The sequence below is a fragment of the Phacochoerus africanus genome, chromosome 11 (assembly GCF_016906955.1).
Source record: "Phacochoerus africanus isolate WHEZ1 chromosome 11, ROS_Pafr_v1, whole genome shotgun sequence".
Lineage (NCBI taxonomy): Eukaryota > Metazoa > Chordata > Mammalia > Artiodactyla > Suidae > Phacochoerus > Phacochoerus africanus.
In genome coordinates this window covers 106648860-106661454 of record NC_062554.1, presented here as the reverse complement: position 1 = coordinate 106661454, position 12595 = coordinate 106648860, and the positions used below count along the sequence as shown (strand labels likewise).

At 39.9% G+C, this 12595-nt stretch overlaps 1 protein-coding gene across 2 annotated transcripts in view; it reads right to left on the bottom strand.

The window, feature by feature from the left end:
- Positions 1-553: 553 nt before the first annotated feature.
- The window catches only part of BCAP29 (B cell receptor associated protein 29), a 45123-nt gene continuing 33081 nt past the window's right edge, over positions 554-12595 (bottom strand). For both annotated transcript variants that reach the window (XM_047754265.1, XM_047754266.1), the window contains exons 7-8: positions 8437-8537; positions 554-3344 (exon numbers count right to left, since the gene is read on the bottom strand). In XM_047754265.1, the coding sequence (XP_047610221.1) occupies positions 3309-3344; positions 8437-8537 (137 nt within the window). In that variant the 3' untranslated portion in view covers positions 554-3308. The remainder of the gene's footprint in view (positions 3345-8436; positions 8538-12595) is intronic.

The window sequence follows — 12595 nt, the reverse complement described above, 5'->3', positions numbered from 1 at the left end:
TTACAGATTTGTCTTGTATGTTCCTGCTTTAGTTTCTTGCAGCTGCTGTAACAAATGACTACACACTTGGAGGCTTGAAACAACACATTTACTGTCTCACAGGTCTGCTGTCCAGGATCAGCTTGTGTGGTGTGCACGGTCGTGCTCTCATGGGAGGCTCCTACCTGTCCCTTGCCTTTTCCAGCTCTGGAGGTCACAGCACTCCCATCCCTGCCTCCGTGGTTACAACGCCTGCCCCTCTTGTGTGTGCTAAGAGCTCCCTTTGCCTCCTTCTTGAAAGGATGGCTGTGACTGCACTTAAGTCACACCCAGATTATTCAGGATAATCTCCCCATCTCAGGATCCTTAATTTCATGGCTTGCCATATATCATATTCACTCTCGCCAGAGAAGAATATTCCCAGGTTCCGGGGATTAGTACATGGATATCTGGGCAGCTGTTGGAAATCACTTATGTCTACAGAAGGAGAGATGAATAAAGTTGTATGCTTAGAGATCAAGTGGAGAACAATACCGTGAAATAATGCTATTTAGTAAATTGATTAAGGAAATGCTAGAAAAAAGGAAATATTTTTTATTAGTAGAATTTCAAGAATTCTATGAAAGGTAGGCTGAAGGATACATCCCAAAGGGCTTCACAGATTTCAGATAACCATTCTAGATATTGGTCAAGGTATAAAAGGACGGATGTTTGCAGGCTGTATAGTGGGTCCTCAAATGCAAGGTGTATCACACGTCAGTGGGATTGGGCATGGCTCTTCTCTGTGGTGGGTTGCAGATGGGAGGGATAGTGAGAAGGCTGTGGATGAGGGGGTGGGAATGCAGAGCCAGACCAACTCACAGAGGCAGAGCAGGATGACAGGAGTAGGTGCACCCAGGCGGCTGTGGCTGGAAGGTCCGAGGAAGCAGTTAAATTCCAGTTTCCTGATTGGGGTTCTGGGTAATCTAGTTACCAGTACTGGGGTCCAAGATAGGGCCAGACAAGCAAAGCGGATGAATAAGGGCAAATTCTAGATGCTCAGCTAGAACTTATAAGTGTGACTTCTTGGAGTCTGGACTTTCAAGGTAGACTTGCAAGCAGGAAGAATCTGACAAAACTCAAGTAACTGACAGAGAAGGGCAAGAATAACACTGTGTTTGAATCTATAATACAGCCTAAGATTAGAAGTCATTATTCACAGTAGGAACACAACTCAGAATACAGTCTAACTAAATCCATGGAGTACGTGTTTATGATAGGATTTGCTAAGCACTATCACTGGCGAGGAGAGTCCTAAGAACCAAAAGGCAGAGTCCGAGACGCATTTGGTGTGATGCAAAATACACAGACTCAGGGGCCAAACGTTCTGGTTCATACCTTGGCTAGTGTGTGGCAATATTTTGTTTGGCAAATTATAGCTAATTTGTATATAAAAACTGGAGTGATAGCTGGGGAACAAGGACACTTGAATTCTAGACTCGAATCCCCACCCTGGATCTAACTATCCGTGTTAACTTGGGAGAGCTGCACACTTTAGGGGTTTCACTTTGCAAACCAGTAAAATTGCGGGTTGAGGACTAAGAATACTTACATGGACACTTTAAAGTGCATTCTGGGACTTTTTCAAATCTTTCGGCTCTTCAAAGGTTGCCCAGACTTTCTCCTGGCTGTATCGTCTGAATAACTTTGAGAATCATTGTGTTCTCTTAGTTTATAGAGTAATCCTGAAATAAATGTTATGATTCCCTTTTGGAGACGAGAAAATGAAAGTCTAGCAAGTTTGTGGAATCTTCAAATCATGTGGTTATATGAGTGGTGAGGCTAGGATCAGAGTTTCGTTCTGCCAATTCTAAAGCTGTGCATTTTCTACTTTTCTGTATGTTTTTCTGTTAGCACATTTGATTCCTGTTCACCAGGCCAGGATCCCAAACACTCAGTATCTACATCCTCACCCTGGTAGCTCACACTTGGCTATTTCTAAATTGCTGCTTGTTCAATTTTCTCCTCTGTCTGCGTTCCCTTGCCTTGTTATTTCTGGTGCTGTCAGCCCATATGGTCTACCTCCCATTTCTTACTCTGCTAAATGTCTCCTACATGTCTGTTTTCTATAGTAACTCCTTTTATCTGAAATGAAATTCTTATGGACTTGCTCATTTCACACACTTTACCATGAAAACAATTAAATATGCCATGAAGTTCATGCTAAATGATAATAAACAACAAAATATAAAATATCAGGAAAGTAAAAACTCCAGTAATTATCTTCTATTTTCTTTTATATTTAGGTTTTTATGAGACAAGGAAGATGGTTTTCAAGTCTAAACACTGGAACAACCTAAATAACATTAATATTACAATCATCCTCTTTTAAAGGAAACTAAATGAATAGCTGAATGGAAAAACAGTATTTCATATTTAGCTTTCAGAATACAGAAACATCTCAGAGAAACTGTGACACCAGTGTATGTATGTTTGAGGTAATGTCTGTATAATTAGTAACTCTCACAGCAATGGGCAACACTGCTTTTTGGATATGTTATACATTAACTTTCTAAGTCAAAAATTTCACCTTGCAAAATAATTCCAATTGTGCTATGGCAGTTACGCAGATAGATGTAAACTCCATTCCAAGATGGACTTTAAAGAAGTAGAATGCTTACTAATTATGTGTTATTAACACAAATGCAACAAAAATAGTCCAACAAGTGCAGAAGCACAGTAACAAAAATATAATTATCAATATAGCTGTCTTATGAGAGTAAACTATAGTACAATCACGTTTAAAAAAAACAACTTAAGGTCACTGTGTTTATTTTTTGCTCTTTCTAACTCTTTCTGATAACTATAGTGGCTAAATTCTAATCATTTATCCTCATTTAATCTTCCTATGAACAAATCTGCTGATATTGAATACTATTTTCCAATACATCATCATCTGATTAAGTAATTATTATTACTGGAAATTCACTGAAGCTTTCAAGGCTATTTAATGGTTTCATGCACTTAAAAATCTAATTTTGGAAATAACTAGCTAATGAATTTTTCCTGTTATTGGTAAACAGCCACCATATACCAGTGTTACTATCAGTATCTAAACAAGGTGTTTGACATGCTTATATTTTACTTAAGAGCTGGAAGACAGGCTTTACAATATGTCTGGAACATCAAATATTGTGATAATGCCATTATGATAAGAGCCTATATATGTAGCATTACAAAAAATTCTGGCTGGTATATTTTTCTGAAGTGAATTTTAAATTTTCTAGAGGCTAACATGATAACAAATTTGTCATCTTGACATGGTGTATCACAATCTTCTTTCATAAGGTTCACAGGCCTTTCTTATTGCCTTTCCGTGCACGATCCTGCAAGAAAAAAGTATGACCTAGGTAGTTATAGTGAGAAACAGATTCATAAATAGGACAAGTACTTTTAAAAAACATTCTCTTCTCTGTGTATAGTTATTAACTATGAGAAAAGTCAAATGAAAATATAGATTGAGATGGCGTGCCCACTGTGGCTCATCAGTTTAACAACTCAACTAGTCTCTGTGAGGATGCAGGTTCGATCCCTGGCCTCGCTCAGTGGATTAGGGATCCAGCTAGGTGGGTTAATGATCCAGTGTGTTGCCCCTCAAGCTTCGGTGTAGGTCACCATGCGGCTCAGATTCAACCCCTAACCTGGGAACGTCCGTATGCCGCAAGCATGGCCCTAAAAAGAAAAAGAAAGAAGGAAAATATAGATTCAGAAAGCCTCAAATTTTAAAAAACTATGAAATTTGTAGTTTTACTTGAAGAAGTGTCTGGGGTGAAAAATAATACCCCTGATAAGTTCACTTTTGCCCCTGCTTTAATCTAGCTTGCTTTCATTTCACAGGTTGTACTTGGGAAACAAATTTCTAAAACTCCCCTCTTGCAAACTCAATTAGGATTTTTGGCAAAGAAAGAATGAAGGGAACCAAAAAACCCATATGGGATGGCCTTATCTTTTTTTTTCCATTCCTCAGATATTTGCCAACAGAACTAGCTTCTCAAATTATACTCTTTGCTAATCACAAGATGACTATAATACATCATTTAAAACTGGGGGGAAAATGACATAGAAATTAATCTTAAGAGATCATTTGCACTAAGAAGATAGACATCTACACTGAGAAAAACATACCACAAAAAAAAAAAGGAATTGTAACGTTACTGCCTTTTATGGGAAGCCCATCAAGCTGCTGTTCAGGCTGAGCATTAACGCTTCCAAGAGCACCTTTTTTTCCTTCCTTCTTTTTTTAAAAGTTTTATTGAAGTATAGTTTATTTATAATGCGATAATTTCTGATGTACAACCAAGTGATTCAGTTCTAGTGGAGAAGAGGAAATTCTAGCACACTTTTGGCAGGAATATAATCTGGTACAATCACTATGGAAACCAGTATGGAAGTGCCTTATAAAACAAAAAATGGAACTACCATATGATTGATCCAGCAATTCTACTCTTAGATATTAATCCAAAGAAAATGAAAACACTAATTTTGGAATGAATGGCCAATGAGGAACTGTTGTATAGCACAGGGAACTCAAGAGCACCTTTAATGGCAGGAACTCTAAGCAATCAAGTCAGAAGACAGGACAAGAGGCGGCAGTTTGAGTAAGGTGCTGCTTTTATGTGCTGATACATATCTCACCACTTTAGCAGAGCTAAATGGAGCCGCTATTCTAGACAAGTCCCTTAAGGGTGATTTTCCAAAATGAAATTTAAAAAGAGGCCAGTGCTGATGGGTCTGTGCTGCCAATGACCCTTAGTAAGTCTGTGTTTTCTTTTCTAGAAGAGAGCCAGGGCAAACAAGGAAAAGCAAAGACTACATATTTTGAAGGGAGTGTTTTCTAATATTTATTCAGTGCCTCTAACAGGGAAGGGATCAGATGGGGAAATGCAAATGGATTTAAAAGATGTAAAGTGGAATTTGCATACAGTAAAGAAACCAGCTTTTTCCTCTCTCACCTGTTTCTTTAATCTTTTAACAGTCCTTTATTTTTATGATTTCTTAAATTTAAAGTAAATCAAGGATGTATAGTTGAAAAGCTATATTTCCCAATGAACTGTGTGATGTACTTCAATTACTGAGGTTGGTTTAACCATAGAAGTAAAACTCATGAAGGACAATTTGATACAGCTTTTTAGTGTAAGTGATCTACAGCAATCTTTGGCTTCTCAAGTGGGTTCAGAAGTTGAATATCAAAGAGTAAGAGGCCGCTTTCTAAGACAATGGTTCTCATTTAATGACACTTAAGTCTCAGACTCTTATTCAGGTTCTCACACTGGACAATGGTAAGCAGGTAGATGGGAAAAAATTGTGTCCAATAAAGAAATTAGCACCTTATGGTTGTAGAGAGTTATTCTTATTTAAAGATAAAGTGCTTTCATGCACAGCATCTGATTTAATGCTCACAAGATATTACGATCCTCATCTAAGTATTGAAGAAGCCAAAATGCATAAATGTCAAGTGATTCACAGGGCTGGTAAGCCATGGAACTGAGAGCTTTTTTCCTTCAAACAGCTATTTATTACAGGGAATTGGTTCTATAGGTGATGAGAGAGCAGACCCACTAAACAGAGTAGTAAGGCACCTTGGGGATTACCAACAGCAGAAAACACCACCACTCTTCAGGCTGGAGGGCAATGCGGGGGATAGCGTTACGGATTCCAGGAAGGAGGCCCACCAGATGGAAGCTGCCCATGGGTAGTGGAACCGTGGAAAGAGATGAGACAGCGGGAGAAAATTTGGGCTTTCCCCCTCTTCCCGCCTTCAGTCTCCTACCAGTGCCTTCCTTTGGCTGAATCTGCCAGAAGCTAGGGAATGGATCCCACAACCCACGGTCCAATGACTAGCAGAGAGAGAGAGCATGGTGGCTAATGATGCACATTCTGGAGAAAGATATCCTAACATTGAATACTATCACTTTTCAGTGATATTGGGCACATTATTTAACGTTGCTGGGTCTTGTTTTCCTCATTCACAAAAGAGGTTATTAAAATATGTATTTTAATTTGGTTGGCTATGAGAGAGTATGCAGGATAATATATATAAAGCTATCAGCTAAGTGCTTGGTTCAGAGAATACCCTCAGTAAATGCTATCTATTAAGTATTTCAAAAACCTAGATATAAGCAGAAATTAGATCAAACCCTAAATGCATCAAGGCTCAACTCTAGGCTTGGCATTTGGCATATTTGGGATGGGGTCATATTTTTTTTTTCTTTTTAGGGCCGCACCTGCGGCACTGGAGGTTCCCAGGCTAGGGGTCCAATCAGAGCTACAGCTGCCGGCCTACACCACAGCCACAGCAATATCAGATCTGAGCTGTGTCTGTGACCTACACCACAGCTCATGGCAATGCTGGATCCTTAACCCACTGAGCAAGGCCAGGGATTGAGCCTGTGTCCTCATGAATGCAGGAAGGGGTCATTTTTTCAAAGACACAGGTATAATGACTATATTGGGAAGGGATTACTCACGAAAGCTTTTGAACATCTTTTATCAAGAATGCATAAGCTGCAAGCTGAAGCTTTTTTCTGGGGAAAGAAAATGGATTGAGGGCATCTCACTGTCACATACATTCTTCAGGGATTAAGAGAATTACTAGCTGTTTCTACAATGGGGACATTCAGCAGTGGCCACTCGCCATGAGAAAATGAGGGTGGATTCCTGCTTCTCTTTTTGCCATGGTTTCTGACACCAGGGACAGAATCCACCAGTGCAGATACTCATCCTTGCACTCTGACCTCACAAATGACTATGGGTATCCTGGATTTGGAGCACACGGGGTTATCTATCCTTCTCTGTCTGCCCCATTGTCTAAGTAGGCTAATTAAATCAAACATGCAACTCAACTGGGAATACCAGATTACAAATGTTCTCTGGACTCTCTCTTGACTGGTTCTAATCAAGGTGAAAGTGGCTGGATGAGAGTAAGTCATCCTTTCAGTAAAACTTCTAGAGAGGAATTAATACTGACAACAGTGATAATTATAACAGCCATTATTCTTTGGGTGTTAACTACCAGACAGGCACAATGCTCAGCACCATTCACATTCTATTTAATCCTCCCAACAAGCCAGTGAACCTGGTGTTATTATTGTTCTGATTTTCCAGATGAAGGAAAGTGAGCCCCACAACAGTGACATAACCTGCTTGGGATTGCAAAGCTAGCAAAGTTTATTAGTTATTCCAGGACTATTAGTTATTCCAGACTAAGAGTTATTCCAAGTTTGTGTGATTCCAAAGCTATGAGCACAGTGCTTGCTTGTCTTGTGCTTGGCAATGCTACTTCCTCAAGATACAAAGACCACTGATATGCAGGGAAGTGAGTCCAGGACTAATGCTTCTAATACAGGGAAATAACTATTGAGTTGTAATTGCTAATAGGCCTTGAATGAAAGCCACCAACGCTGCCAAATTCTCAGGATAAACCCAACCTGAAAGCAGAAGAGCACAGACTCTCCATCTTGGGAGGAACTGGGAGGGCCAGGCTTACCTCTGGAATGGTCTCTTCCCCAAATTCTCCCCATACATGGTCAAAGCAGGCTGGGAAATCAATTCAGGTCAGGGGCTGGAAGCCCAAGAAAGAAGAGGAAGACCAGCCCTAAATGGGGAAATGTAGGGAACTGACTCTTGAGGGACTAGAGGGCAAGAGAGAGAAAACCACGAGAGACTTTGTGGTTCAACACAAAAAGGTGTCCTTCGTTTCCATTTTTCAAATCCACTCTGCAGGCGAAACATACATTTAAATGCCACAGGCTTTGTCTTAAGATGTTTAAAATAGTGGGACAGAAGGAGTAGTGTAATGTGGATATTCAGTCTTTGGCTTTATTTTGACATTCACAAGGCAAATATTCTAAATGGCAAACCAAATTTTCCTAGACCCAGTTTCTCTCTCTCTCTCTCTCTCTCTCTCTCTCTCAGGTGGAGATTCCCAGCCTAGGGGATGAATTGGAGCTCTAGTCACTGGCCTATGCCACAGCCACAGCAATGCCAGATCCGAGCTGCATCTGCAACCTTACACCACAGCTCACGGCAACGCCAGATCCTAAACCCAGTGAGCAAGGCCAGGGATTGAACCTGCGTCCTCATGGACGCTAGTCAGATTTGTTTCCACTGAGCCATGATGGGAACTCCCAGTCTGTTTTTCAATGCTGCCATTTTTATGGCTCATTTCTTTTGCTCAAAACATCACCAAAACTAGAATGCTGTAAGTTAGCATAGCAATAATTCTCTACGTTATAATTATCTTGTATTGCATGCAATATTCCAATCTTCACCCTCCACGTAAAAACTAGATTATTTAATCACTTAGCAAAGTCAAGATTAAGTACATCCTCTTGACTTGGGAAGGACAAATAACCCAAATAACTGATGTAGGTAATTACTATTTCAAAAAGCTGAGGCCATGAAGTGGATGTCACCCACCTGAAGTTCTGAGTGTTCTTTCAGGAGTAAGTCGTACTCTTTTGAAAGTCGCTCTGATTGCACCTTCATTGTCATCACATCGTTTTGTGCCTTAGAAAGGGCTAGAAAATAACGAACAAAACTTAAAATTTTTATTTTGAAATAATTTCAAATTTACAGAAAAGTTGTAATACTTATACGGAAAATTCCTTTGTAGCCTTTACTCAAATGCACCAATTGTTAATGATGTGGACATTGTTACTGTATTCTCTCTTTCCACATACACACAATTATTTTCTTGACCTATTTGAGAATAAGTTCCAGACATCATGCCCCTTTATCCTAACTACTTCATTGTGTGCCTAAGAATAAAGATACAGGAGTTCCCGTCATGGCGCAGTGGTTAACGAATCCGACTAGGAACCATGAGGTTGGGGGTTCAATCCCTGGCCTTGCTCAGGGGGTTAAGGATCCAACGTTGCAGACGCGGCTCAGATCCTGTGTTGCTATGGCTGTGGCGGAGGCCAGTGGCTACAGCTCCGATTTGACCCCTAGCCTGGGAACCTCCATGTGCCGCGGGAGCAGCCCAAGAAATGGCAAAAAGACAGAAAAAAAAAAAAAAGAATAAAGATACATGCATAGTACAGTTACCAAATTTAGGAAATTTAACACCAATCCTTAATTGCTTTTTTGTTCTTTTGCTTTTTTTTAAGGGCTGCACCTGCAACATATGGAAGTTCCCAGGCCAGGGGTCGAATCAGAGCTGTAGCTGACGGCCTACGACAGCCACAGCAACGCTGGATCCTTAACCCACTAAGTGAGGCCAGGGACTGAACCCGTGCCCTCGTGCATACTAGTCGGGTTCTTAACCTGCTGAGCTACAATGGGAACTCCACAGATATAACTTTTTGTTTCTGTTAAGCTATATATACATGATATGATAAACATTTAAGTCTACATATTGTGGAGAAGACAATGAACAAATGTGTAGAAGGAATGAGTAGCGTAGGATGGACTGGAGAGATTCTGGGAACCCTGAATAGCTCTGCATATAATTCTGCATTTGTAAATCTTTAGGGTAGGAGTTACAGGAAGGAAAGTGTGATTTATAACTTCAAAGTCACTTTTTTGGCAAGATGAAATTAAATTATAGGTTCTATTTATAAACAGTTTGGTTTCCTTTCCTCTTGAGAAGCCATGGTATGGGCATTTTTATATATGAATATCTAAGTCATTACCAACCAAGGTGGCTTTTCTAGCAATACTTTCTAGACTATTGTGTCAAATTAAACTCTATGCATTGTTCTACATCTGCACTGCACAATAAATGCTCTAAATCAGTGTTATCCAATATGGTAACCACTAGCTACCTGCGGCTATCAAACACTTCAAATGTAGCTAGTCCAGTTGAAGAACTGAGTTTTAAATTCAGTTTAACTTAAATTTTTAAACAGCCATACATAGTTAGTACCTAGTCATTCTGGACAGCCATTACTTCCACAGATCCACAAATCTAAATTAGGTATTAAGAGCTGAGTTCGACAAGTTTAATGTGTCACTTGGTAAAGAAAAGTATGGGTTAGATGTGGAGGAGAGATTTCTGGTAGTGGTTATACTTCCCTGGGACCATAGCTACAACATAAAGATTGGGCATGAGGCATTTCCAAGATGATACTTGAAAATATAAAACATGGTTTATTTTCAGGACCTTCCTTACTAAAAATGTTTAAGAGCCTGGACTTTTGGTATGTTACAAGCAGGGAAGATTCCATAACTTAATTATGCCTGAACAGTCTGTAATGGTTGGTGAGGAGCTTTTATTAAGCAATTCATCTTAAGTTAAAAATGATTTATACTTATATTTCTCCATGAATTATTTAATAAATTCAATAAATCTTAGATACCAACTCATTAGATCCTTATTAAAGAAATGAAAGATACCATTTTTTTCTCAAGAATTGTTAGGAGAAAGATGAGTCAGGTGGGCCTACAAATCTGCAAAAGCATCTAGAAAACTTCTTGGACAGCCAAAAGTTTCTTCTGATCATTACTGGGATGAAGCTATAACAAAACAACTCCAGGCAAATCCTGTTTTTCTTACACTTATTAAGCCAAGGCATGAACTGTGTTTCTGATTTTATTTTGTATTTCAGTGGATATTAATTACCCTAATGAATACCATCTTATTGTTTTCACTCCAATTAGGAGAGCCTGTTACTTTCTCTAGGAGCCTTTTGGACCATTTCCCAGTCCTTTTTCTATCTCTCATTTTATAAAAATTACACTACTCTGTTTTGGTTATCTTCTACCTCCTTCTGGAACTGCTTTCATGACTAAGGGATTATATAAATTTGTTATCTGACATTTGAATATGCTTGTTTTACTTTGAACCAGGTTATTTTGGAAACAGCATATACAGGGAAGACATAAGACAAGGAGGCTTGAGGTGATAGATCTAAGTCACTATTTCAATTTTCTCATCTGCCAAAATGAGCTGCTATCATTTGCCAGTGGTGCTATGGAAATGCTGAGATTATTTCAGGAGAAAACTGGCCAGATTCAGTTATGTTCACTAAGAACTTTTTGAGGCACATGAATTATTTATTAATATAAAGAATAACCCCAGGAGTTCCCGTTGTGGTGCAGGGGAAACAAATCTGACTAGTATCCATGAGGATGAAGGTTTGGCCTCTGGCCTTGCCTAGTGGGCTGGGGATCCAGCGTTGCCCTGAGCTGTGGTGTAGGCTGCAGATGCAGCTTGGGTCCTGCATTGCTGTGGCTGTGGTGTAGGCTGACAGTTGCAGCTCTGATTCCATCTCTAACCTGAGAACTTCCATATGCTGTGGGTGCGGCCCTTAAAACAAACCAAAACACCCAATTAATGTTACAGTGACAGATAGGAAGCCAAAATGCTAGTGTAAAATGACATGTAAGCAGACCAAAAATATTTGTGCCAAACCTGTATCTATGGCGCACTGTGGGAGGCACTGGTGAAGCCAATGCACCATGTAAACGTATTGTATCACCATGATTTCTACCTGAGATAACACATACTATCAGCTAAGCTCTGCCAGGAAATGCAAGAGCAAAATTTTAGAGACATTGGCATGATAGCTCAAGTTGGCTGTTGTACAACAGCTGTGAGGATTGGGCCAGAGGAAGATATTTTTAATTTGAAAAATTTCCATACATCTAGTGTTGATTTCTTTTCAGTTCATTTGGTACTATTTTTGAGAACTCAAGAGTGTGCAGATATAAGAGCTACGTAGCACTTAATCCTTACATGTACTATTCCTTTACAGTAATCAATCACTGGACTGTTAATCCACAGTAATGACTCCAAAATACATGGAAAGCAGACACACAAACTTCTGTTCAATAAAGAACACATGTTGTGGTTTTAATCATATTACGGTTATTTTTGTACACGCCTATACTGCCAGGTACACTCGGGAGAGGTTTGTTTTATTCATCGCTTCAATCATTACCCACTCTCTTTGAAACTCACATCCATACGTTGATAAGGTGTGTGGATTCTTCTTCCTTTATCTCTTGCCAGTCCATCCATACATTCACTGATCTCGGTCAGCACTGTCCTCCTTCCTAGTTTTAATTATCAAAATGGATTTCTTACTTGTTTCTTAGCTAATTGACTGATTGTCCACAGTAGTGTCAAAGTGACTGCTTGATCCTCTGCCTAAAAACCCTCCAAATGTTAACATATAAACATGGTGAATGAGGCCCTTTATGATGGATCCTGGGCCTACTTTTTCTTTTGTTCATACAAGTGACATGTGAAAGTTCCTGGGCCAGGGATCAAACACCCACCACAGCAGTGACCTGAGCCACTGTGGTGACAACACCAGATTCTTTTTTTTTAACGTTTTAGGGCCACAATGCAGCATATGCAAGTTCCCAGGCTAGGGGTCAAATTGGAGCTACAGCCACTGGCCACAGCCACAGCCACAGCTACGCCAGATCCGAGCCTGCAACCTACACCACAGCTCATGACAATACCAGATTCTTAACCCACTGAGCGAGGGCAGGGATCAAACCAATATCATCATGGATCCTTATCAGGTTCATTAACCACTGAGCCACGAAGGGAACCCCCCCAACACCAGATTCTTAACCTGATGAGCCATCAGGGAACACCCCTAGGCCTACCTCTTCCACTCTT